The sequence below is a fragment of the Sturnus vulgaris genome, chromosome 5 (assembly GCF_052056855.1).
Source record: "Sturnus vulgaris isolate bStuVul1 chromosome 5, bStuVul1.hap1, whole genome shotgun sequence".
NCBI lineage: Eukaryota > Metazoa > Chordata > Aves > Passeriformes > Sturnidae > Sturnus > Sturnus vulgaris.
In genome coordinates this window covers 5613794-5637380 of record NC_142247.1, presented here as the reverse complement: position 1 = coordinate 5637380, position 23587 = coordinate 5613794, and the positions used below count along the sequence as shown (strand labels likewise).

The 23587-nt window shown below is 45.3% G+C and overlaps 1 protein-coding gene across 2 annotated transcripts; it reads right to left on the bottom strand.

Annotated features, from left to right (window-relative positions):
* Window positions 1-1304: 1304 nt before the first annotated feature.
* Window positions 1305-23566, bottom strand: SLC37A3 (solute carrier family 37 member 3). 2 transcript variants are annotated; one of them, XM_088164680.1, is made up of 15 exons: window positions 23512-23566; window positions 20076-20250; window positions 19855-19969; window positions 17742-17834; window positions 17216-17299; window positions 15913-16058; window positions 15185-15281; window positions 14068-14152; window positions 12827-13011; window positions 10380-10521; window positions 9085-9186; window positions 7451-7498; window positions 6460-6611; window positions 4715-4780; window positions 1305-3897 (listed from the first exon to the last, which is right to left on the bottom strand). In XM_088164680.1, the coding sequence occupies exons 2-15, from the start codon at window positions 20174-20176 to the stop codon at window positions 3805-3807; spliced, it is 1509 nt and encodes a 502-aa protein (XP_088020806.1). In that variant the 5' UTR covers window positions 20177-20250; window positions 23512-23566; the 3' UTR covers window positions 1305-3804. The 2 variants fall into 2 exon arrangements, with proteins under 2 accessions (XP_088020806.1, XP_088020807.1); XM_088164681.1 differs by lacking the exon at window positions 23512-23566 and adding an exon at window positions 23174-23293.
* Window positions 23567-23587: the final 21 nt, after the last annotated feature.

The window sequence follows — 23587 nt, the reverse complement described above, 5'->3', positions numbered from 1 at the left end:
CACTGCTGGTACAGTGAAGTCTGTGGGACTATCTCAAAATACCTTCTCCTTCAATCTCTGAGAGAAAACAAGCCCTAAAGCACGCTGCTGCTTCTCCTCCCACTCTCCTGCAGAAGGGAAAGCTGCTCTCCTGGGTTAGGTGAGGACAAGCAGCTCTCATGCTCTGTAAGGCTGCCCAGCACAGCACTTAGAGCAGCAGCTCAGTTCTCCCTGCTTTGGAGAGCACAGTGGTACCTACTAGGCAGACATCCATACCTTTTGGATTCCAGACCTCCAAGAGAACCAGGATAGAGCAGCATTGCTTGTAGGGCATCTATTGCAAGGCCCTTCCTTGATACAGACAAGGGCCGTGGGGCTGAAGCACACTCTTCTTTCGGTATCAGTTTGGTCAGTCTGTCACATCCTGGCGCTCAGTCTGAAACAGAGATCAGTTCCTTATGCATTTCCTTTGCACTTCTGAAGTTAAGCAATTCCTACTCTTTTTCTTGCCCACACATTCCACTCTGGAGATGGCAGCCACAGTGGTGGTGATGGGGTTTGCTACTGTCAGCATTTTCAGATACTCAAGCAAAGCTCTGCTCATTCCTCAGAGCACTTCCCGAGTAAGCTGGAAAGTTCCTGATGAGTAGGTGCGAAAAACATTGACAGAAAAGGGGCAAAACCATGAACTGTTCGTTTCCTTGAGGAACAGCATGATAGCACCACCAAACTACTTGGGGTTGAGAGACCAGACATGCAGGCACAGGAGTTTCTCCAGTGGTCTGGTATTGTGCTCGACTTGGAATTTATTATAAACTATAAAACACAAACACAATTACCATGTTCCCCACTGTGTCCATTTAAACACAGCTAAGCAAAGACGTGGGTTCATGGTTAATGGAACAAGCCACAAGAGAGAAGGCACAGCAGGGCCCTCGGCCACATGGCACATTTAATTCCAAGGGAAGAACACCTGACTTCTACATGCAGATCAACAAAGAAATAAATTAATAAAACCAAGTATACAGTCTGGTTCCTTTATTTAAGGCCATTAATTACATCATTATGGGCATCTCTGTTAGGGGACTCTCACAAAACTTCTGTGAGCCTGATCAGGAAGAGTGCCAAACTGCAGCCCTGGGAACACGGTCCCCTTTTAGGTTGGGATGAGGGTTTGGTTTCAGCAAGTCAGGGCTCAGATCTTCACAACAGCTGAGTGGAAAGCAGCTGCTAGAGCCAGACCTGTGAAAAGGAGGAAGAGGAGGATGCCCAGCAGAACCAGACCGGGGAGAGTGGAATAAAACACACAGAAGAACTAGCCCAGATCAAGTCAAAGTATGTTTATTCACATGAGGTCAGTTCAGACATGACCAGATTGCAAACCTTTCTCTCTCAGAGCACCCTGGAGAAATACACAGAACTGAGACCCCAGGACAAGCAGGAGGGCAGCAATCCCAAGCCTCAGGCACAACTCACTAACCAGGGGTGGCCCCGAAGCGCCGCGCGCTCGGATGCAGCGGCCCAGGCTCGGCGCTCCATCACTTCTGACACTTCTCAAGAGGGGACAGAACTGTTTACAGGAAACCATTTGTTACAGGGGCCAGCCTCTCCTCCCCTCCCCGACCCCAGCAACGTCCCTTCCCCACCCCACCTTTCATCAGAAGCTTATCTGCTGCCCGGAGAGGTGGCCAAAAAGTTCATCCAGGTTGGAATTTGAAACCAGAGATTCTCAGACACTGGGGCAACCATCAATTTTAGAACTAAATTTCAGGGAGTTTTCATTCTATTTGTATGGGGGCTAATGAGTAGCTTGGGATGTGAACACTAACCCCAGGGCATAATTCTGAGAGCAGGATGATAGATTCTCAGTCTCCTGCTCTAATTATACAGACAAAAATTGGAATGGAAATGAGAAGAGTCAGAAACAGGACTCACATCCCATATCAGCTTAACGGCATCATTTTCCCAAGCACTGAAATATTTTGAGTTAACAAAAAGATGCAACAATCACCTCCACCCAGAGAAAAAGACTCAAAAAAACTATAAAATGGGGTGAACTGGGTTCCACATTAAGCAAAGCTGTGCATGGAGACATAACTACAGAGGCAGAAATCATCAAGCAACTGGTCAAAGCTGCAAAACCGTAAGGCACTAATGATGTTCCACTCCTTACAATCAACACATGACTAAAAATTGACATTCATAATTAAAAAATAAAATCAATGTACATTTTGAAAAGGCAACGGTTCTCATTTAAAAAGTTTCAAATTCTCAGCTCCAACACTTTTGAAGCCCCCCATCTCCATCCAGGCACTGCTGACTAGCTAGACAGAGCGTTTGCTTACAAGTTCTGCATGTTAACACAGACCTGCTACAATGAAACATGTCAAGGCATAAAGACAAGACAAGGTTGTGAGAAGTTACTCAGTGATCCCATTATGATCACCAACAAATGTTAGAGATGTCAGTTGGTCACCCCACTTAGCACAAAGCACTCCAACACCACCACACCAAGCACAGCCACTTGTTTTTAGTGCTTGCAGGTAGACTTGCATCTACCTTTCCCTTCAAGGTACAACTCAAGCTTCCAAACCCTGGAGCTTGAGGTCCCCCATGCAGCCATAGCCACAGGAGCATGAGGGGAGACAGCAGAAGTTGCTCATTAATGCTACTCCACAAGTATGCTTCAGTCCCTATCTAGAAGCCCCCGTCTGAGAGCAGCCAGGTCCCTTAAATTCCTTTAATTCCATTCTGATCCTTCTTTGCCAGAGATGAGCAATTGCCCAAGGAGTATGAAGTCAGTGACACCAATTTCCTTCAGAAGGTCACCTCATACTCATTTTGGTCAGTATTGGTCAGGTTCAATAAAAAAGTAGTGAAAGTATTTGTACCCCATTACTGATCCCTGAAGCCATTCAAGGCTCCTTTATACACAAAGGACCTATTAAGGCTTATTTCAGAGATTTCAGTAAAGTATTGCACACTATTTATCTGCTTCAATAGTTAAAAAAATGAAATCTCATTTCTCAGAGATTAGTAACAATAAAAAATGTTAAAAACAAATACAGAGGTAACTTCTTCGTGTGACTCTACGGGAATATTTAACAGTTAATAGATAGGGGATAGCAGAGGTCTATCTGTGCAGAGATTTAGCAACAGCAGTTTTTAAACAACTGGACAGTATAAATCCCAAATAATTATTTTTGCCCTTTCTAAAAGCTAAAGTGATCTGAAATTTAGGACTATCCACAAACTGCACTGTATGATTTCACCAGCACAAAAGAGCATCAAGATTCATTGCAAGACAGCCTCCCAAAAACCGTCAGTTTCAAACAGCTGACTTTGGTCAGCACATCCAGAAATAAATAAGAAAAGGTACAGGAATGAGACACTCAACAGAAGACCCTGGCATGACTGCTGGAAGAGTCTGGGAGAGTGGGACAATCCGTCAGTCCCACGGATTGTCTGGCTTAGGTGAGAAGCTCCATGACACAGGTGGTCTCAGGACAGGTATTTGGTGCTTCATGACTGAGCTCGCCTGAGGTGACTCAATCAAGTCTTGTGGAGTGGTTTTGAATCAGTCCAGACGTGGAGGATGGAACAAACATCGAGGGTTTTGGTGAGTGTCCCAGCTGTCAGTTGCACGGAGCAGTTTTGGCGAGTGTCCCAGCTGCCAGTTGCACAGGGCAGTTTTGGTGAGTGTCCCAGCTGTCAGTTGCACAGGGCAGTTTTGGTGAGTGTCCCAGCTGCCAGTTGCACAGGGCAGTTTTGGTGAGTGTCCCAGCTGTCAGTTGCACAGGGCAGCCCTCGCAGGGGGAGCAGGAGTCACTCTGCCAGCATTCGCAGGCGCCGCTCGTGCAGCAGCATCCTCATCTCCCTCACTATCAACGGTGAAATGAACAGGATTGTTGAACTCGTCTGTGGAAAGAAGCAAATCCAGGACAATCAGCACAGAGCAACCAGAGCTGCAGCCATCCCCCGCTCCAATGTGCATGCACTGCCATCCCAGGAAGACACAGAGAAGCCGTGACAGACAGAGTGGCACAGCAGAGGAAGGACTGAGCTTGCAGGAAGGCTCATACCATTTCAGCTGTCATGATCAGCTTTTCATCAAGACGAGCTCTCCAGCTCCTCAGTGACCTTCCACCTTGCCACCTCTGCTGGTTACCAAAGTGGCCTTCTCCCTTGTCAGCACAGATGCAAAGACATCTCCTGGTTCTTCCAGCAGGGAAGACCAAATAAGTTGTGCAGTGTTCACCAGTGTGGTGATGCTGAGGACACCAGGGCCTCAACAGCTCTCTGCCCCAGCAGCAAAACAGGGCCAAGGCATTTTCAGTTTAGTTTCAATACCCTTATCACTCTTTCCATTCATCTTCAAGACCTAATAAAAAGGAACCTAACTTCAACTCTCTGAAAACATTAGAAACTACATATCTCAGAGATGAAGGAGGGAGAAATCCTGCCTTGAAAGTCAGGTGTTGTGAGCTTTAGGAAATGCATACAGGTATTTTTGGGCAAGTGTTTTTGTCTCTCTGCTAAAACTTCAGCTCCTGTTGGGTAACATGACTTTAAAGGATCCAAAATTAACCCATTTGACTTGGACAACCTAAGTCAAAGTCACACCATAGGCCACTTCGAGAATGGTATCAGCAGTCACAATTCTCAGGTTCCCATAAAAACATCCTATGGCAAATTGAGCTTTGACAAAGAATTTTTTAAAAAGGTGATTTCTTACCATTAGAATGAAGAAATAGAAAACCCACATCCATCCCAGGTTCTCCTGGATCAAGGACACTAGATACTAAACAAAAAATGTAAAAAGTATTATTCAAACTGGGAAGATAAGCATGACATTTCAGACATTTCATTTTCTAGACTTTGTGGGCTGTTGGCACTCCACACAGAGCTGATCACAAAATCTTCCAAGTGATCTTTTCCTGTCAGAAGAGATGACTCAGGACAGCAGCCTTTTTCTGTATGAAACCCACAGTTTCAGCAAAGCAGAGACACCATCCTGAAGCTTTACAGTAACTCAGAACAGCACAAAGACAGAACTGAACTACAGTTTCAAAGGGTGACAAATTGACTCTGCTGAATACGAGGTTTTTTGCACAGAACACTGGGACATAAGTGGATGTAAGTACTCTCAGAAGAACTAAAAGCTCTAGAATGGCTTATAAATTACACAGGACACATTTTCAAGGGCTGTGCAACCAGTAACTACTTAACCCTTCATCTAGGCAAGACACTTGAGACTACATTCTGTTCTGGGCTGCACCCTGGCTCAATTGGGCAGCCCAGGCCACACAAGAAAATGCATCCCTTATGAGCAGATTTATATTCAGATGCTGCACAAGGGCCTCCCTTCTTCACCACTGGGTGTATCAAAAGAGGATCTGAATTTCTAACATGCCCATTGTGTGCTCGCTGTTGCTCACACACCCCCGGAATGACGTGGTGCTGTCTCTGCTGGAATAAATGCAGTGCTGGGAGGGAGGCAGGTGGAATCTCTCAGAACCAAAGACCCACTTTTTATGATGACGTGAGTTTGGGTGGTATGTGTGTGGGAAGACAAAAACGATGCCAGAAGAACACTGAGTGTAACAGTGCACTGAGATTTGTCCTCAAAGCACTTGTAATTTTCCATGTTCAGAGGAGATGAGCAGCATCTATCCTACAAAACAGTGACTGAATGGTTGTATTTATCAGGCAGTCAATGGCAAGCACAAACCCAAATCTCTTTCTAGAAAAGCAACTCACGCACCTTGCCTGCATCATTGGTATTTTACCACCACTGGAGTAGAACTGGCTCTGATCTCTCTACTAAATCCTCCCCAAAGCACCACTGTGCTCTTTGACGTAGCTAACACTTGTATTTGAGAAGAAAACATCCCCTGTGGGCTGTCAGCTTCCTCCTCTGCAACCCTACTACTCAGACCTCTGGCAGCATACTGTAAGGACTACTGAAGCAAGTGGGGCTGGATTTACAAGGTGCAAAAGACATCCACAGATAAACAGAGAAAGCACAAATAAGAGCAAATTTTAAATCACTTCATAAACATTGTAACATTCATAATAGGTATTCCAATTTTAGTCAGTTATAGAGATACACTTTTCTGTAAGAGAAGGTTTTCCTATCACCTCAAAACTAAAAAACTCAAACTTCAAAATATTTTTGCACTCTTTGCAAAGCTTTTTGAAGTTCAGGATATCCAAGTCTGTAAAATTCACTTGAATTACCAAAGTGCCTTCATATTAGCATAACGAATACTTAGTTTAGTTCTTTATTACACTGTTTCCCCTGGAAACTTTATTAAAACAGACAGGTTCTCTTGGTCGGTTCAAAAGTAATTTTGCAAAAACCCCCAACCCGCTTTTTCCCCCCACACAACTCTGGATTGAGGAATGCAGTAACATCTGTAACCACAACAGACACTTTTCTTCCTCCCCCAGACCTCTCTTTTCCTTTGGCAGCCTCACCTGGCCCACAGCAGCACCAATACTGCCTGTTCCATCCACAATTCCTGTGACTGTAGCCAGAGCCTCACTGCTGCCTTTCACCACATCCTGACGCCCCAGGTCAGCAGAAATTGCAGAACTGATCATGTTAGAAGGGCCTCCGATGAAAAATCCTGAAAGGGACAAGAAAACAGCTTTGGTGAAAAACAAATACTCAGAAAGATTCTCAACAAAAACACTTTCAAAACACAGATTTTCTACCATGAAAGCTCAGGACAAGAATTAAGACTAAGGACAATGCTCAGAGACTAACTGCAGGTAGAGGGGTACCTGAAATAGTCATAGAACACCCTAAATATCTGGAGCAGTCACACAGAAATAGCCAACAAGAACATTTTAATTAGTTTGGAGTAGCATACACCCATCTACAGCCTCAGTCTCCAAGGGTTCATGGAGGAGATGGAAGACAAAAAAAAAAAAAAAAAAAAAAAAAAGACGACCCATAACAACAGGACAGAGAGTTCTGAAATAAGAGTGTTTGGAAAGAAAGGCTCTATTCATGCAGGCTTAATTCCATAACACAGCACAGTATGTGTGGTAGCACAAAAAGCTTGTGACCTCTCACAGCACACAGGGTACTTGGGATTCTGACAAACACCCTCAAATTTGAGCTGCAGCTCATGACTGCCATATATCCACTTCCCCAGATACCAGATCACTGCTAGGTATTTTAGCATAAATTCACCTCCATCATACTGAGCCAGGGCAGATCCCCTCAGCTCCAGGCCATTATTCTATACATTCATTATTCTATACCTCCCTCTGTAAGGCAGTTTTCCTACAGCTGTTTTCCAAAGGTAAAAGAAACTGGGGCCCAGTTTTCACTCTTTCTGCAAAACCAGCAGAGATGGCAGCACACACAAACACCTTACCACTACCTAGCTGGTGTTCCTGATTGTTCTGCAATGGATTTAGATGCCTACCAGCATAATAGTGGATTTTGAGAACTTACCTGTAATTGCCATGATCACAGCATTGATAGGTTTGCTGTTTGGGGAACCTGCAAGAGAAAGACCAGGTGAGTGTAAATAAAACTTGAATAGTAAGAGGATCTTGCATCTATCTGGAGAAGTCAGACACAGCTCAAACTCTCTCATCATAAAGTATTCAGCACTTGAATCAACCTTTTCACTCTTTCTCCGTTTTCCAAAACATTTTTTAAAGTAGAGAGATTGGACCTGGAGGTAGCAACCCAGCAACTTCCCAAACAATGCTGTGAAATAAAGCAAAAACATGCAAACCCCCATAACCTAATTCCTCCTCACAAAGCCACGTCTGAATATCTACAGGCTTCCCTTGCCTTGTGTGTACATGCAGCTGGTTTTCCATCCCAGTCCCTCAGTGCCTTTCAGACATGCTTCCCTGGTGTCTCACTTGCAGGCATCACCTGAATTCCTCACTCTCATCCACTCAGGGCCCACACGTGGTGAGTTACTGCACAAGGCAAGGTGCACTCTCTTCACTTATTCTCAGCCATTACTACTCTCATGTGCAACACACTGTGGGCACAGTAAGGTTTCCTGTTTTGGCTGATGGAAGCTGAATTATCACAGTGCAGGAACTCTGGATCACTTGAGGTTTCTGTATCTGCCTGGACTGCAGCACATTTTGAGTTAAGCACAAGGCACCTGGGGCTCTGAATTTCTGCTACCTAGTCACAAACTTCAAACCTCGTCAGCAATAATTTCATGTTTACTTCCAATTCATGTTTTAAAGCAATGAGTTAGCACAAGAGCCTACAGAAACTTTACCAAACCCAATCCTTGCTGTTCAATAATAACTTATTGATCTTACTTTGAGACCATCTGAGTAAGCCTGCATGCTTCCAAAAGCCACACTTTTCATGTGCAGATCCAGCAGAGATTTCTACCCACAGATCTCAAAGTGCTGCATAAAAGTCTGTCTGGACCACCACCCCATTTTGGAGGAACACAAAGAGAAGTGAAATGGCATCCCAGTGAGTTAAAGCACTTTGTACCACAGGACATTGTGTGAAGACACAAACCTGTCACCCCTAGAAGTGCTTCATAGATGTTTCTCAGAAATTACATCTTCCCATTTCCTTACAATCTGTTTTCCTGAGATACCTTTCAAAAGCAGGACACCAAGTACTACATCTATCATAAAAGAGGCAGAAACTCTCCAATTACACCATTTTTAGAAGAGTAAGTAGTGAAGTCTAAGAAGCCTCTGAGTAGTGTATATAAACTCCAGGACAGATCTGGAGTCCACAGATTCTCTTTCCTCATAATATATGGAAGCACCCAAAATTTCTTGCTCTGCCAATTATGATGTTGACACAATGACAATGCCAAAAAATCTCACTGACACTGAAGAAGGATCAGTGCCATAACTCAACAGTATAGGGAAATCCAGTCACTCAGAGAATTCATTTCCACCTCATTAACCAGAGAACAGATTTCTTTCTGTGCAGTGCCACACTTGAGCAAAACAAACCAAAAGGCACCATTCTGATCCAGAAGCAGTTTCAAGACCAGGAAAGATAATGAGAACAGGCTGTGCTCTGGTTCTCTCCGGGAGGAACTGAATGAGCCTCTTCTCCCTGTGTGGCCCACGTGTACTCACGGCTGTATCCAAAGAGAGAGCCCACAGCAAAGAGCAGGCTCACTGCCAGCACAGGGGCTCTCTTCTGCAGCACATCAGAAATCAAGCCCTGGATAGTCCCACCTGTTAAAAAAGAAATATCACTGTCAGGCTCAGGATGCTGATGCCTTGAACAAAGCTGATTTCACTGAGTGCAGTGGCCTCTGGCCTCCTCATCAATACACATTCCCTCTAAAATCCTGAGAGCCAAGCCTCCTACCCTTACTGCTCTGGACACAGAGATAACAGTAAATTTAAGTGTCTCAAGTAAAGCAGAGAAAACTACTCATACTGCTTTACTGGGATTTTTTTTTTCTGGCATGCCACTAGCCAGTGCTCCTACTTTTTTTTCTCTTCCCCTACAGGTCCATCACAGCTCTAAAACTACCACGACCCTGGACTAAGCAATCTGAACACTGGAGCCGGTTTTTTAAACTGAAAGTGCAAGAAAAGGCAGCTCTTTCTCACAGGGAAAACATTGTAACACAGGGGCCTCACATTCCCTGCTGTCTCCCCTACTTAGTGCAGGTGCAACTGAATGCAACAAATGCCAAAGGCCCATAAAAATCACCTTATGTACCATTGCTATCTCTGCAGGAACTGCTCTGCTGGTAAAAGCCAGAATGGTGAGAAAGCCTAATGCAGAAAAGGCCACAGAGGCAAAACCAGACCCTGAATGGAGCCAAACAAGGATGTCTATTTTAGGAAAGCTAACTGGACAAGGGAATAAAGCTAGAACCTGAGCACAGCAGAGGGGAAGCCTAAACACCTATACAATATATTCTTTATTCTGGAGGAACCAGGTCAGGTTATGCAGACAGCAGAAATAAGAGTAATTATGTTTAATTTCTGAACATAACACAGTTGGTGCCTGCTCTGCTGAGATCTGCAATGAGTCTCTCCTTAGAAACACTGCACAGACAGGAGAGTACAGAACTCACCAAGTCCAGATCTAAATCTTCCCCAAGGGTACCTGTCAGAAAGGAAGTAGCAAGCAGGGGCTCCATTTTGTACACAGAATTTTTCAGGAAGCCCTAGTCAGTGAAGAAAAATGCCAGCTGGGGGTAACTTTCAAGAGTAGGACAGTGCCTTGCAGTTATAGGTTAACTCTTTAGGGTGTCAAATACTTTGTGTTTAAGAAAAAAAAAGCCAAGCAGCCACATACAAACCTAGACTTTTCCCACATTCAGTGAACAGCTAGATCCCACTGAACACAAGTGCTCTTTCAAACACTATGGAGGCAGCTGCATGAAGATGTCATTCCCCTGCTCACTCACCTATGATTCCTCCCACATCATACCAGATGGAGAGCTGGTCAGCTTCTGCTTCTTTCCATCCAAAGTTGTTGCTGAGGTAGAAGGGCAGCCAGAAGAAGAATGAGTAATTGACCAACTTCAAGCAGGCATAGGCCAAGGAGTACTGGAACAAAGAGAGGGCCAGTGAGCAGTTAGCACTTGAGAAATGCAAACAGCATTTCTGCTTATTCCCATAAAGCTCTGGATCCAGCTAAAGCTTTCAGGGGAAAGCATTTCTGAATTTCATGTAAGAAGGCAGCATCATGAAAGTTTAATGCTGAACATCAAAGGGAACCCAGGAATACAAAAACCACTGTCAAGAAGGATTTTTTTTTATCACTGAATGCAATGGGTTAAAACACTTTCAGTGTAATCTTGAGAGGAAGTGACACCAGGCTTCAAAAAAGGAAGAAAATTTAATTCACCTTCTGAAGGGAGCCAGCCATGTGACATGAAACTGCTTGAGATTTAGTCATCTGTGCATCAAGCTGAGAAAAGTTATGTGAAGTAGTTCCTCTGTGCTATCTTGTGCTGCTCAGAAGGCTCATCTGCTTACAGCACCAGAAGAGAAAGCTTTACTCATATCCCCAGGCAGGTATTCCAGGACATGGGATGAAAGATTTGACCAAAGCTGAGCACAGGCTTCCCAATCCAACAGCTGAGACAACCTTCTTTGGGCTGCTGGGCTCAATTAGTCCTTGGCTAGCAGATCTCCTCCTTCAGAACTTTCATGTGTGTGGCAAAGATTAGTTCTCAGGGACTGCTGGCCCAGCATGCTGAGGGACAGGTCACCCTACCTCAGTAAAGGCAGCAGTTCAAGGAACCCATTGGAAGAGGCAAACAAGGATGAAGGTGTTAAAGCAGAGCCTTTGAGTCTCTGTGCAAATGTGCATATGGATACTTGACTCCGAATTTCAAAAAGCAGATCTTTTTATATATTAAACTCCACAAAATCATCTCTTCTGAACTTATATTATTTTAATAGATACAGACTTCTTAGCTGTATTATTCATGCTTTTTCACTCTTACAGGACACAAACTGATTTCCAAAATACATGGAAGACATTGGGATGTTTGGTAGGACTCTCCTGCCTCTGGGTGTGAAAAGTGCACTGTACAAAGTGCAAAGTGATATTTATTACAACACACTAAGAAACTGTCTACCAGATTGTCTGAGTGATTAAACATTGAATTCCTAGAGGCTCAGGGGAAAGCTGTCTGTACTAAAACTCTTCCACTGTATCACTCAGCAGGAGATGAGAGGAGCTACAGAAAAAACATGTCAAATAAATTCTTTGTAGAATCTTGACAAGGCTTTGGAGATTCTCTCAGTATTTGGTCTCTCACCAATCTGACATGGCATCCCTGTTTGGCTGAGCTCTAAGCTGACATCAGATAAAACTCAGACACAGAGGTGTTCAGGTTGCTGGATTAGGGTATGGAACATGTCCCCAACACCCAAATTTCAAAGCCAGCAACCTCAGTTGCTGCCATCTCCTTTTGCTCAGTGAAAAAAGTCACACATCAACTGAGGCACACACCATCACTAACCTTTCGTGTGAGGCATTTAGCCAGAGTAGGAAAGAACTCAAGATGAGCTTGCTTTCTTTTGCTATCCCTCAACTAAGGCCTTAACAACAGGACTGTGGTTGTCCTGTACACTGACAATGCACCCATCCCTTCTAGATTTTCTGCTGCCTTAATCACAACAGCCAACTGCTTTGCTCGTTAAGGGTACCTGACAACACTGCCCATTCAGTAGTTCTCCTCCATGACAAACCCAGGCAGTTCCCACTGTTCTGCTGAGCAGCCATTCTGCCCCCTTTCTTGTACTGGTTCTAGTGTTCAGGGGGCACACAGCCCACTGATGCAGAAGGTTAACATTGTTTTTTAATGACAGGTTAACTTTTCAGCTGAACATCCACTGGGCAATACTGCTGGTACAGAAGCACAAGTTTTCAAGGGACAGGAAAAGGATATGTGGAAACTGCATCACCAGGCCTTGTTTCCTGCTCTTCATAAAACACCCTGCACACTTTGCCACGTTACATCATGCTGATTGAGGCTTTTCAGGCCAACTTTCTGCTTTAAGATAACTAAAAAACTCCAAATCAGTGCCACAGTACCAACCGTTGCTCATGGCCTCCCTTGCAAATTCACAGCAGGAAGGGCAGCACCTCTGCTGCCCTTCACTGGCTCATTAAATGCACTCCATGAAGCAGGATGGGAAGAGCAACACACACCACACACCCAGACAGCATCATCCATGCACACAAGGATAACAGGCCCAGCCCCAACATTTTAACAGCATGAGACACCAGATACCAACCACTACAACATATGGTCAACATATCAACAATGATGTGAACAAATCCTGACAACACAAAAAGCCAGCTTTATGCTCAACAGCTAAGAATTTGTGTCCTCACCAGTACTACACCAGGAAGGCAACAAGCCTGGAAAAAGCCAATGGCCTTGGGTTCTTCGTCATTGTCAGCTGCTTGAATGGAGTAATTCCTGTCATCATCATCTACATCATCACTGCCCATCAGGGGTCTGTTGGCATCTTCTTCCACACTGACTTCGTCTTCATCTGCTCCAAGCTCAGGGAGGCCTAAGTTTTACAAGGAATAAGCAACAGGAAAAACAGACCAGAGCCTGTTCACCCTCTCCCCACTCTAAAGCTATGCTCGCTTCTTTTAAGCAATTCTACCTTCTAGCAATTCCCTTCTCTCCCATACCTCCATCCTCCTTTGGCTTAGAAACTCTTCTAGATGGTGTTCTGCAGTGCCGCCAGTTTCTACCCTTTGTCTTCTAGGGCTCTTGAAAGTATTGTGTGATCCTGGCGTCGCCTTTGTCTGTTCTGAGTGTCTGGCCATTAGTTGGAAGACACAACAAATTAGTGCATTTCCCCCCTCACTGAGGGGTTGGGATCCTCAGCCCTGGCTCCTGGGTGCCACGTCCCTAGAGTGTGGAGGCTGAGAGCAGCAGCAGGGACTCAGACACCTGCTGCCTGTTATTGCCTCTGCTGGAATGGAAGGCCTGGGAACTGCATTGTGCTTCCTGGGATGCAGAGCACTCTTATGAGCACGCTTTATGGCAGCTTTAGAGCTCCCAACTTTACAGCCTTTACAGGCACCTGGGAAACCTCCTCCACGGCCCTGTCAAAGCCCCATAGTTCTTTTGTTTTCCTGCTGCACTCTGACTTGCCTGCCACCTTCTCAGAGAAGAAACACGTGCAACCCAAGAGTTACTTATCTGGCTGTGGGAGACCTGCAGACCAAAACTACTTTCCCTTCCCACTGCACACTTAAGGCTTACTATAGTTTTCCCCTACAATAGCTAGTTATCGGTTTGCCTGGTGTTTCCTTAACAGATACTCATGTTCCAAGTGAAGAAAAACTGATAATTAGGCATATCCTAGTGGAGATGTTATAACCAGGCTGTTTTATTTTGCTTTAAAAAATATCCAGACCCTATTCACGTGATGCGTGGCAGCATTTAGTGTGATCTTGGCAAGTAAAGCATTTACTCCATTAAATGCACTAAGATGCAGCACCATTTGATAAGAGCCCTGAGGATAAATGCTGTCAGAATGAATAGTACTACATGGAAAGCTGCAGGTCTGCTTTTCATGAAGGGACTGAAATAGCACAGCTCTTCCACTCACCCACTTCCTTTGGCGACGTCAGGAGCCCGAAGAACACAATGACTCCACCAGCAAACTGCACTGAGGCAGTCACCAAGAAAGCATACTGAGGAGAAATAAATAAAACATTCTTTTTTAAAGCACTTTCAGTCACATACACCTCCTTCTCTAATGAGGGTTTCTTTACACTCCAACCCCGCGAGAGAGCAAACACAGCTACAGCCCAGACTGCATCCATGACATTTGGAAACAAGTGATCTCTGCATCTCCTGAACACACTTGGTCCTAGCTAGGCCCATCTGCACTGAGCAAGGAGCTGGGCCAACACAAGCAGAGATCCAGCCAGCTCCATTGGAAGACACTGCTCAAAGAAGAGTCAAACACCAAATTTAGACAAGGTTGCTCAGAGCTTTGGTCAATCAGATTCTTGAAATCCTCCAAAGACAGATCCTCCAGGCTCTGTCCCCTTGCTCCACTGCTTTACATCATAGGAAAATGGTCTTCCAAACATCCAAATGGAACCATCCTTGCTTCACTTTATACCTACTGCTTTTTTTTCCTCTCACAACGCATTCTGGACAAAGTCTGGCTCTGATTTCTCAGCAATCTTCTCCCAGGCTTTGGAAGGCTGTTCTTGGTACTCTAAGCCTTCTCACGTCCAGAGTGACCAGCTCAGCTCTGCCAGCCTGTCCTCAGAGGCCCCATGCTACGAGATGTGCTGGGTCACTCCCATTCCCTATGCTCAGGTGTCCACTGCCACATGACAGCCTGGCCTCTTCCCAGTCACAGCAGCTATGCCTCCATGCCCTTCCACCTCCAAGGACTCCAGTCAACTCAGAACCTGTGCTGGATGACTCTGAAGGGCACTTTAAGCCACTCAAATCAGAAGAAGGTACAATGTGACGCCAGAGCTCCTCAATAACATCAGTCCCTTTTACAGAGGACTCATTTCTGCCAGCCTGAAAGAGTCAAGAAAGGAGCAGCCTTTCTATTCTGCCTACTGCTTACCTCCACAGAATTCAGGGAGATGAAATTAGACACATGAGGTTGTTATCTCTCAAGGACAGGATAAGAGACCAGTGTCTCATAACCCACTCAGACATGCAGGTGTAGCCAGAAGCCAGGCAGCAATACCTACCTCATAGCCATATTTGAGAACACAGGAGGCAAGGAATGCCCCAAGGATATTTCCCACAGATGCACAGGCACTCCAGAGTCCAAAGACAAAACCCCTCCTGCAGAAGAGGAAAAAGATTTGAAGCAGGCAGTGCAAGGACAGATGACATTAAAAACAAGACAAAAACAAAACATTCAAGTGAACTTTAACTTATGAATAAAGTTACACCATTTTCCCTGACCACTTTAAAGAGACTCAAAGGTCATTTAAAACAAAACACACCATAACTTGGAAGTGCCAAACAGGTAAGCCAGGAACCCTGAAACATCTGTGTTAAAGGAGAGTGAGCTGGCAACAAGGTTACAAACTATGACTAGAGCTCATCTGCATACCCCAAATTGAGAGTAGAGCCTAGGATGACTCAGTTACCATTTGCTCTCTTTATGGCTAAGTAGATAGAAACAAGTTTTTCAGTGGTATGAAAATAATACTTCAGTCCACTGTACACTATGGGATTTTTGAAATTTGAACCTGTGCTTTTAACACACACAGTTGTGTTCACACCAGGCTGTTCTGTAGCTCCAGAAAAAAGTGAAAGAGTGAGAGAGGGAATGTAACAAGTAAGGCATATTCCATTCTACCTAATTTTAATTGTGATCTAACAGTTGACCTTTCTGGTTTGAGAATTTCAGCTCAATCTTTTACTCAGCAGGTCAGATAAGTGAGTCACTGAAGAAAACTTAACTTACCCAGCTTTTCCAAACCAATTTCCCATGACAGCAACCACACAGGGCCAGCCAGTGGACTGCAGCAAGCCATTCACAACCCAGAGACAGCAATAGAACCACTTGTTGTAGAAATGCAACCACTCTGTGAGTGTGCCAAAGGAGAATTCCTAGAGGAGAGCAGGGGGAAAACAGAGAAGACACCCTGAGGCTACTGCTGAAAGACAGGCAGGAGTGGGGTGCTAAAAAAAGGAACAAGCTTTCAGGGAGCTATGCAGGGGCCAGGGCAGAGGCCAGGCTGGCATTGTTTGAGACACAGCACAGGGCTCACAGCACCCTCTGCTGAGCCAGCACAGCTCTGACTCCAGAGACAAACCTGCTGTCATGGCACTTCCTCTCCAAAACACTTTTGTCTCCCCAAACAGCCCAGTTATAACAGGAGATGAGAAGGAAGACACAAATAGTTTCAATGACAACACTAAAAATACAGTAGCCTCTTGATCTGCCCTTGTACTGACATCCCAATTCGTGAGGCTCTCTGCAAACACAGAACCCTCACAGGTCATGTATCTTCACCAAATTCAACACAAATACTACAGCCAGGTCTCAAATTACTAAGTGCTCTAACCCAAAAAACACATACTGTAGCACAGGATGCTTGATGCACACTTGTAGTCATGTGTCTGCAGAGCCCAACAGACCACAGTGGGGTTTGTAGCCACTGGCAAATCAAATACACTCCCCACATTTCACTGCTACTTTAATAACCAGAAAACCACGAGATAAAACTGATTTACACTTCTCTGAAGTGGCTTGAACTTGAACACAAAACACCTTTTGTTTTAAGCAGACATTCTTTATTGACACATAGCCCCCTAGCAATTACATAAAATAAGTAAATGAGTGCCTGGTATTGTTAGGATGTCCTTCAAAGAACAAAGCAAAGACTGTGTTTGGAAGCAAAAGCCTCCATAACAACATACATGGTCTAAGAGATTAAGTTATACAACAAAACAGTCCCCAAAAGCCCAAATACACCAATCTTGAACAAACACTGTTCAAGTCTCTAGACAGTGTTTCAAACTTAAGAATTTCCTTCTAACACAGTGTCCACAGCTAGACATTCCAGGAAGGGGAGAGTCATCTATGCTCAGTGCAGCACATGCATCCAGCACAAGTTACACCTGCAGGCTTTGAGACCACTGAGGTACAGCTACAGCTCATGAGCAGATCCACACAAAAACAGAGCCTCTTCTCCCCTACAGCAAAATCCTACCCAGAAACCCTCAGGCAGACTTTTAAATCCCACTATTATGTTCCAACTTACCACCAGAGCAGAGGAACACATGCCAAAAGACAAAACCCAGCGCAAATTGAGGCGGTCCCCAACTATGCCACTGACAAAGAGACCCTGAGAACAAAACACAGCATTAAATCAAGCCAGAGGATTTGCACCTTACAGCTGTAAGAATTAAAACTACATAGAAAGGCCATACTAATCCAAACACTGCTGTTATACCAACTTACAGTTTGATTCTAAACACTTCTCCTGCCACCAAAGAAACCCTGCCTTGTAACTGCTCATTACATTTCTTGTTTAAAAGAACTCAGCTGATAACTCTTGGAGAGACAGAACTAGTCCTCCTCAGTGACAGGGGTGTAAGAAATTCTGAATTGATAATATTTCCCTTGTGTTTGTTAACAAGCATCTTCACATGGGTGACAGGCATGGGCAGAACTAACAGAAACTGAAAGAGACAAGGTTTGCCTCTGAACTAAGCTTTTTATTGTGGGTGTGATCTTCCCACTAAGAGTCAACCAAAGCTTAGCAGCTTGGGGTTAATTTTACTCACCACAGCATAGGAAAACAAAAATATGGTGTCCAATGTCCCCAGGAAGAGAGTTGCTTCTTCTGCACTTGGAAATAAATGGCTGCTGTTCCAGAGCTACAGAGGGAAAATTATGACAGGTAAACAGGGAGAGGCACAGCTCATTCTACTCTTTTTCAATGGAAACCCCAGCTCCAAAGTAGAACAGTATCTGGCCCAAGCAAGCTCCTATTTCTCCAACACTTCAGTTATCAAATCAGGAACAATTTGGCATTATCTTCTGGCAGAAAATGCCCATTGACACTTTGCTTCACTTCTAAAATGCAAGCTGGCAAACTAGAAGTGAGAAATGCTCCTTTCACCTAGATCCAGAGAAATGAGTGGCAAAACAAAGCCTAATTCAAACAAGCATGCAACTGCTAGACAGCTTCTTACTCTGAAACACTGATGAGCATTTTAATGAATAATACAATAAAGGCATATTCTGTTTTATGTGCAGCATTTCTTCTGTACTTCCCTTGCTGTCTTCACTAAATGAATAATTCCCTTAAAGTATTTGTGGCAGCAGCCAAAATAAAAAATGACAGAAAACAAACAAAAAAGAAAGAGCACAAAAGAAACAAGAGGAAGAAATAGACTGCTTGGAAACTATTTACAACAAACCCCAGTCACTAATGTTGGGTTTTGTGTTTACCCTGAGTTTCACTTTGGTTTCAATATGATCAAAAAAAAAGGAAAAAGTCTCACTTGTCCCCAGAGAAAGACTAGTGATATCAGGTAAAAAAATAGCAAGCTTTGAGGAAAACCTGAAGAATGAATAAAGTTAATCAACAAAATCTTTTTCCCTTCCCACCATGCCTCCATTAGAGAACAAACAAACCCAACCCAAGCCCAACCTACAGATGTGCCTAACTCAAATATCATCCGTTTCAGCTTGATTCTATCTCTTCAGGAAAACATCCTGTACAGACAACACTAATCATACATCCAGTTAGTTTAACAGATGTAACCTAAATTGATACCTAAAGGACCAGTTTGACCATTTTTCTTGATCAGACACATGCATCTCAATATCCACCAAACACCAAATTATCTATATTTAAAAAAAAAGTCAAACCAGCTTCCAAAATATATTAGTTGTTTGAATGTTAGTTAAAGAACTAAATAGAAACACCTTGCATTTCATTTTAACATCCCTGAGATGCTCACTACTTTTGGCCGTACTGTAAAATCCTGAATACATTACAAGCCAAATTTACTGGTTTTACTTATCACAAGAAGTCTACACTTATCATCATTCTACTCCTTTTGTCAAACATTCTAATAATCAATGATTTCTAATGCAGGCAACGCTCCAGCAGCTGACTTGGAGCTCCCAGCTCTAATAAGATCTCATGGCCTGTGACCAAGCTTTTAATGTGAGATTTCTTCCAGCTCTCAAAAGCATCAGGACAAAGCATTACAAAAAACAAGCCCTAAAATCCCCATGGTAGGAAGCAGGAGATAGGTCTTGCATTCCCATTTGTGAGAACCAAGCAGTTTAAAACATTCTTTCCTGCAAGCAAGCACTGCCAAAACACCCACTGCTTTAACTGAAAACCAGGATTTTATAGACAGGGGGTACTGGATGTTCAGCATGGAAATCAGGCCTTTTAAATGCAAGATAAAATGTCATTCTTCACTATCAATTTAGGATAAACAGCTAGCACTGTTAGACAGCTCTCTTCTTTCCTAGTTTGACTATGCTTTTAAGAGGGTGGCAGCAGCACCACTGCCACAGAGAAAGCACAGCCAGGATTTCACAGAACTCTCTGTATGCCCATTAACTGCTTTAGTTTATTGCCTCCAACACTTCAGAGGGACAGTCCCTCTTCCCCCTCTCTGTGCTACTGGCAGACTCTTCTGGGCTCCCATTTCCATTGCAACACTAGTTTCTTGAGATGTTTCTCTCTGGGCACCACTAGGGAAGATTTCAGCATGGCCTGGTGATCCATAAAACTACAGTGCCAACACCTGAAGTTTCCACTAGCACTCTGAGAAGTGAGGGACACCTAAAGGGGCCTCTTCAGTCCCACAGGCTCAGCCCACTGGCAGCTGGCCACCTTTCCTGGCACTTCCTTGTCCCTTGTGTCCTTACCTCATATGGCTGGAGCTCGGGGGCCGTGCTGTTTAGGCAGGAGGGAGTCCATTGGCTGGAAATGCTGACTTTGACATTACTGAATGTCTTTCTGGAGGCATGGAGCAGGGAATAACTGCCAGAAAACACACAGACACAGGCTGGCCCAATCTCCTCTGGAGGTCAAGGGGGAAAGGGTGGAAATACAAATCTCTGAGCAGAGAGAGGTACACTCAACCTACCTGAAGAAGGTCAGCAGGAACACAACAATATGATGGTGTGTGCAGTGGGACACAAGGCCTCTGTTGGCAGGCTGCCTCCGTAAGCTTCCAGGCACAGCCATGCTCCTGGCAGCCCTACCCCTGCTCCTGCCTTGGCCACGAGGGCTGGATGGTGATTAAGTCATTTTTCTTCTCACTTAAACAGAAGAAGGTGGGAAGGGAGGAGAAGAGAAAACCAATTTGAATTAAAACACGTGTGTGAAGCACAGCTCTGCTTCCCAAACAGCTCGAATCCAGACAGGACAAGTCTGTGCCGTGCCTTTCCAACTTGTTTCACACCACTGCCGATCTCATCACTTGTACATTCCTCAGTAACTTCTACAGCTTAAGGTGTCTTGTTATTCCCATTCTCACAGTACCCTCGTGGCACTTCTTTTTTGTTTCTCTCCTAGAAGATGCCTCTTCAGTGCCCAGGACCAAAGGAGTACCCCCTGGATCTACCAATTTCCAGAATTCTCCCATTAAAGACCACTGTGAACCATTTACACACATGGTGCACTACAGAGTCCATAAACAAGAGCTTTCCACTGGCTCTACCTGGCTGGACAGACAGGTGATGAAGCCACAAGAGCAGCATTTGGCTATGGGTGGAGAAGGGTTTGGGATCCAACTGCCTCATTAATATGCTGTAGGAATACACCCAAGAGTGGACTTGCATAGAAGGAAAGAGAGAAGTAACTGTGGATAGTGCTGAAATCCTTGCCTCTTTATTCTCAAGCCTGACATCACAGCTCCATCTGTCCCTAACTCATTAGCACAGCACACAAGTCACACCTTCCTGTAGGACATGGGTGATACCTGCCTCAACCTGGAGACCACCAGAAACTCTCAGTACTGAGGGAAGGCTATGATAGACCTCAGTTAGACCTCAACTAGACCACACTTTCCTCATGCTGCTCCATGTCACACCACTCCAACCCCCGAGCTGTGCTGGCATGGCCAAGGGATGATGACTGCTAACAGATTTTGGGAAACAGCCCCACTGGGCAGTGAGGGGGACATTTCAGAAGACATGCCAACACCACAAACATTCTGCATGCTGAGAAGAGGTAAAATAAAGCACCACTCCTGTTCCCCCAAAGGATCAGCACTGAAATAAGACAGAATATAATGCCTTTGTGTCCTTTTGTATCCACAGGCACTGTTTGTAATTATTTGCATATCTGACAGAAGACTTCTCAAGTTCAGCTTCATAACCTCACTTGGAAAAAGTAGAAGTCATTGCCCAGACAGTCTCTCATCCAAATTTCTGCTGCTGAAAACCCTTTATTTCACACACACTTTCTATTCCCCGTTTTAAAGGTTTCACCAAGACACCTTTCCCTGCAGGCAGTCTCCCTTCCCTGTTCTCTCAGTGATGACACGCCTGACCAACAGCAATATCCAGCTCCTGCTGGGTATGTGAACCATCGTGGAAACTGACATCACACCTGACCTCCAAAACAGAGCGTGGCATGGAGATCCTCTGAGTAACAGGGACCCAGCTACGACAGCTCTGAGACACTGGAGTCACATTTATCCTACACCACACCTGAGCACCTCCATTCTCATCCAGGACAAATGCAAGCTCTGTACAAGACCTGACACCATCTGTCTCTACACAGCCCAGGGGCTCTTGAGCCACAGTGCCACTGCTCCAGCTGGCACACAGCACCAGGGACACGTGTCTAGACTGCTTGACTTCACACAGAGGGGAAAAAAGTGCCTACAACTGGAGCTGTGAGAAGGCAAGACTAGCCCTGGAAGGGGCAACTTTGCGAGTAGTCTTGATACTCCCTTCACCTGAGGACCCAGAGCATTGCTCAGCACCAGTGAATGAACTCAGCACCCACACAAGGATCACACAGTGCTGCTCCCTTTCAGGCAGCAGTAACCCTACGGCTCAGGGCTGTCCCCACACAAGCCAGGTGGAGAAGCCAAGCCAAGGCACTCCAGTTTCCCAGTTCCATGGTCCTCACAGGCCTGTGAGCCACACGGTGTGCTGGTCAAACACAACAGCTTCCTTGACTCGCTGTCCCCTCCCACCAGGCAGATAACAGAGCTGTCCTGAGGAAAGCAAAACACTGTGAGTTGTGCAACGCTGTGGGGAAAAGTTCCTTCCTTGGGTAATCAGTTTGCAGCCCAAAGCACAAGATTTACTACTTGCTTCATGTCAACACGTGCAAATATAGATCTTATTTGTCCAAGATACTGAGTCCTTTTAAAACTAAGGCCTGGTTTGACCTTAAAGTCACCTATTTTTTTTTTTCAACAGCATTTACTACTGAAACAATCTGTTCCTCAGAGCTTCCCAATCTCAGCTGGCTTTCTACAAGACTTTCTGGCACAGGACACTTTCACAATGTAGAGATAACCACGATTTTGTTTTCCCCTCCTTCCTCATCCTGCCCTTTCTATATTCAAAACTGGCATTCTTCCTTGGCTAGAAAAGTCTGCAACCAGTTTCTTCTTTAAAATTAGTCTTCTAATTATTGTGAGAACACCACAACAACTTGGTGGTGGAAGAGGAGCAAAAGCTCGGCAGCAGGATGATCCACAGAACTCAAGACAGTGAAGCACATGCCTTTAAGAAAGGAAGAGGAGTGCTTTTAGAGTGTTAGACTGCCTTGGTCAACTATTTAGCACTATTTACCTTCAGCCAGCCGGTATTTTGAATAAGCTTTTGATAGGCTTTCACCCTTATTTGTTAAGCTTTCCTCGGTGTTATACCTTGTCCTTTCACTTAAAGTCAAAATAAGACACCTTAAGTTCAAAACAAACACCCTTAATGCTACCCTACTGCCCTCCAAAGCCGGTAGGATAAGCGCAGCCTTAACATTCCAAAGTGCAAAACAAACGAAGGGATTTTTTTTCTTCAAAATAACAAGAAATAAAAAAAAAAAAACAAAAACAACAACCAAAAAAAAAAAAAGCCCAAGGAAAACCCAATTAAAACCCAAACCGACAAACCCCCAGGCTCCTAGGTGATTTTCCCAATATGAAAATTGAAATTTTCCCAATAAGAACAGGGGCACAACCCCGAGCCCACCCAGGGCCCCCCGCAGCCAGCCCCAGCAGACCGTGTGTCACCGCGGATGCCCGGCCGGCTGCTGTCCGGATAGGAGGACAAGGGGCTGTCCGAGCACCCCAATGCTCCGGCAACGATCCGGGCTGCCGGGGGAGCCCGAGCACGGCCGCCCAGCCCAGCCCGGCCCGGCCCGAGGAGGGGGCGAGGAGGAGGACGTGGCCCCAGCGCCGGGAGGGAGCCGCGTCCTGGGCGGGGAGGGGAGCGGAACCGAGCGGGCAGGGCAGGGCAGGGCAGGGCAGGGCCTGGCCCAGCTCCGGCACCGCCGCCCCGGCCCCGCGCCTCAGCCCCCTCAGCCCGGGGAGCCCCAGCCCCGGCCCCGGCCCCGCGTACCGTGCAGGCGCCCAGCGCGGCCGGAGGAAATCGGCGGGCGGGGCGGCTCTTCCGGGCGGCCCCGCGGAACGCTGGG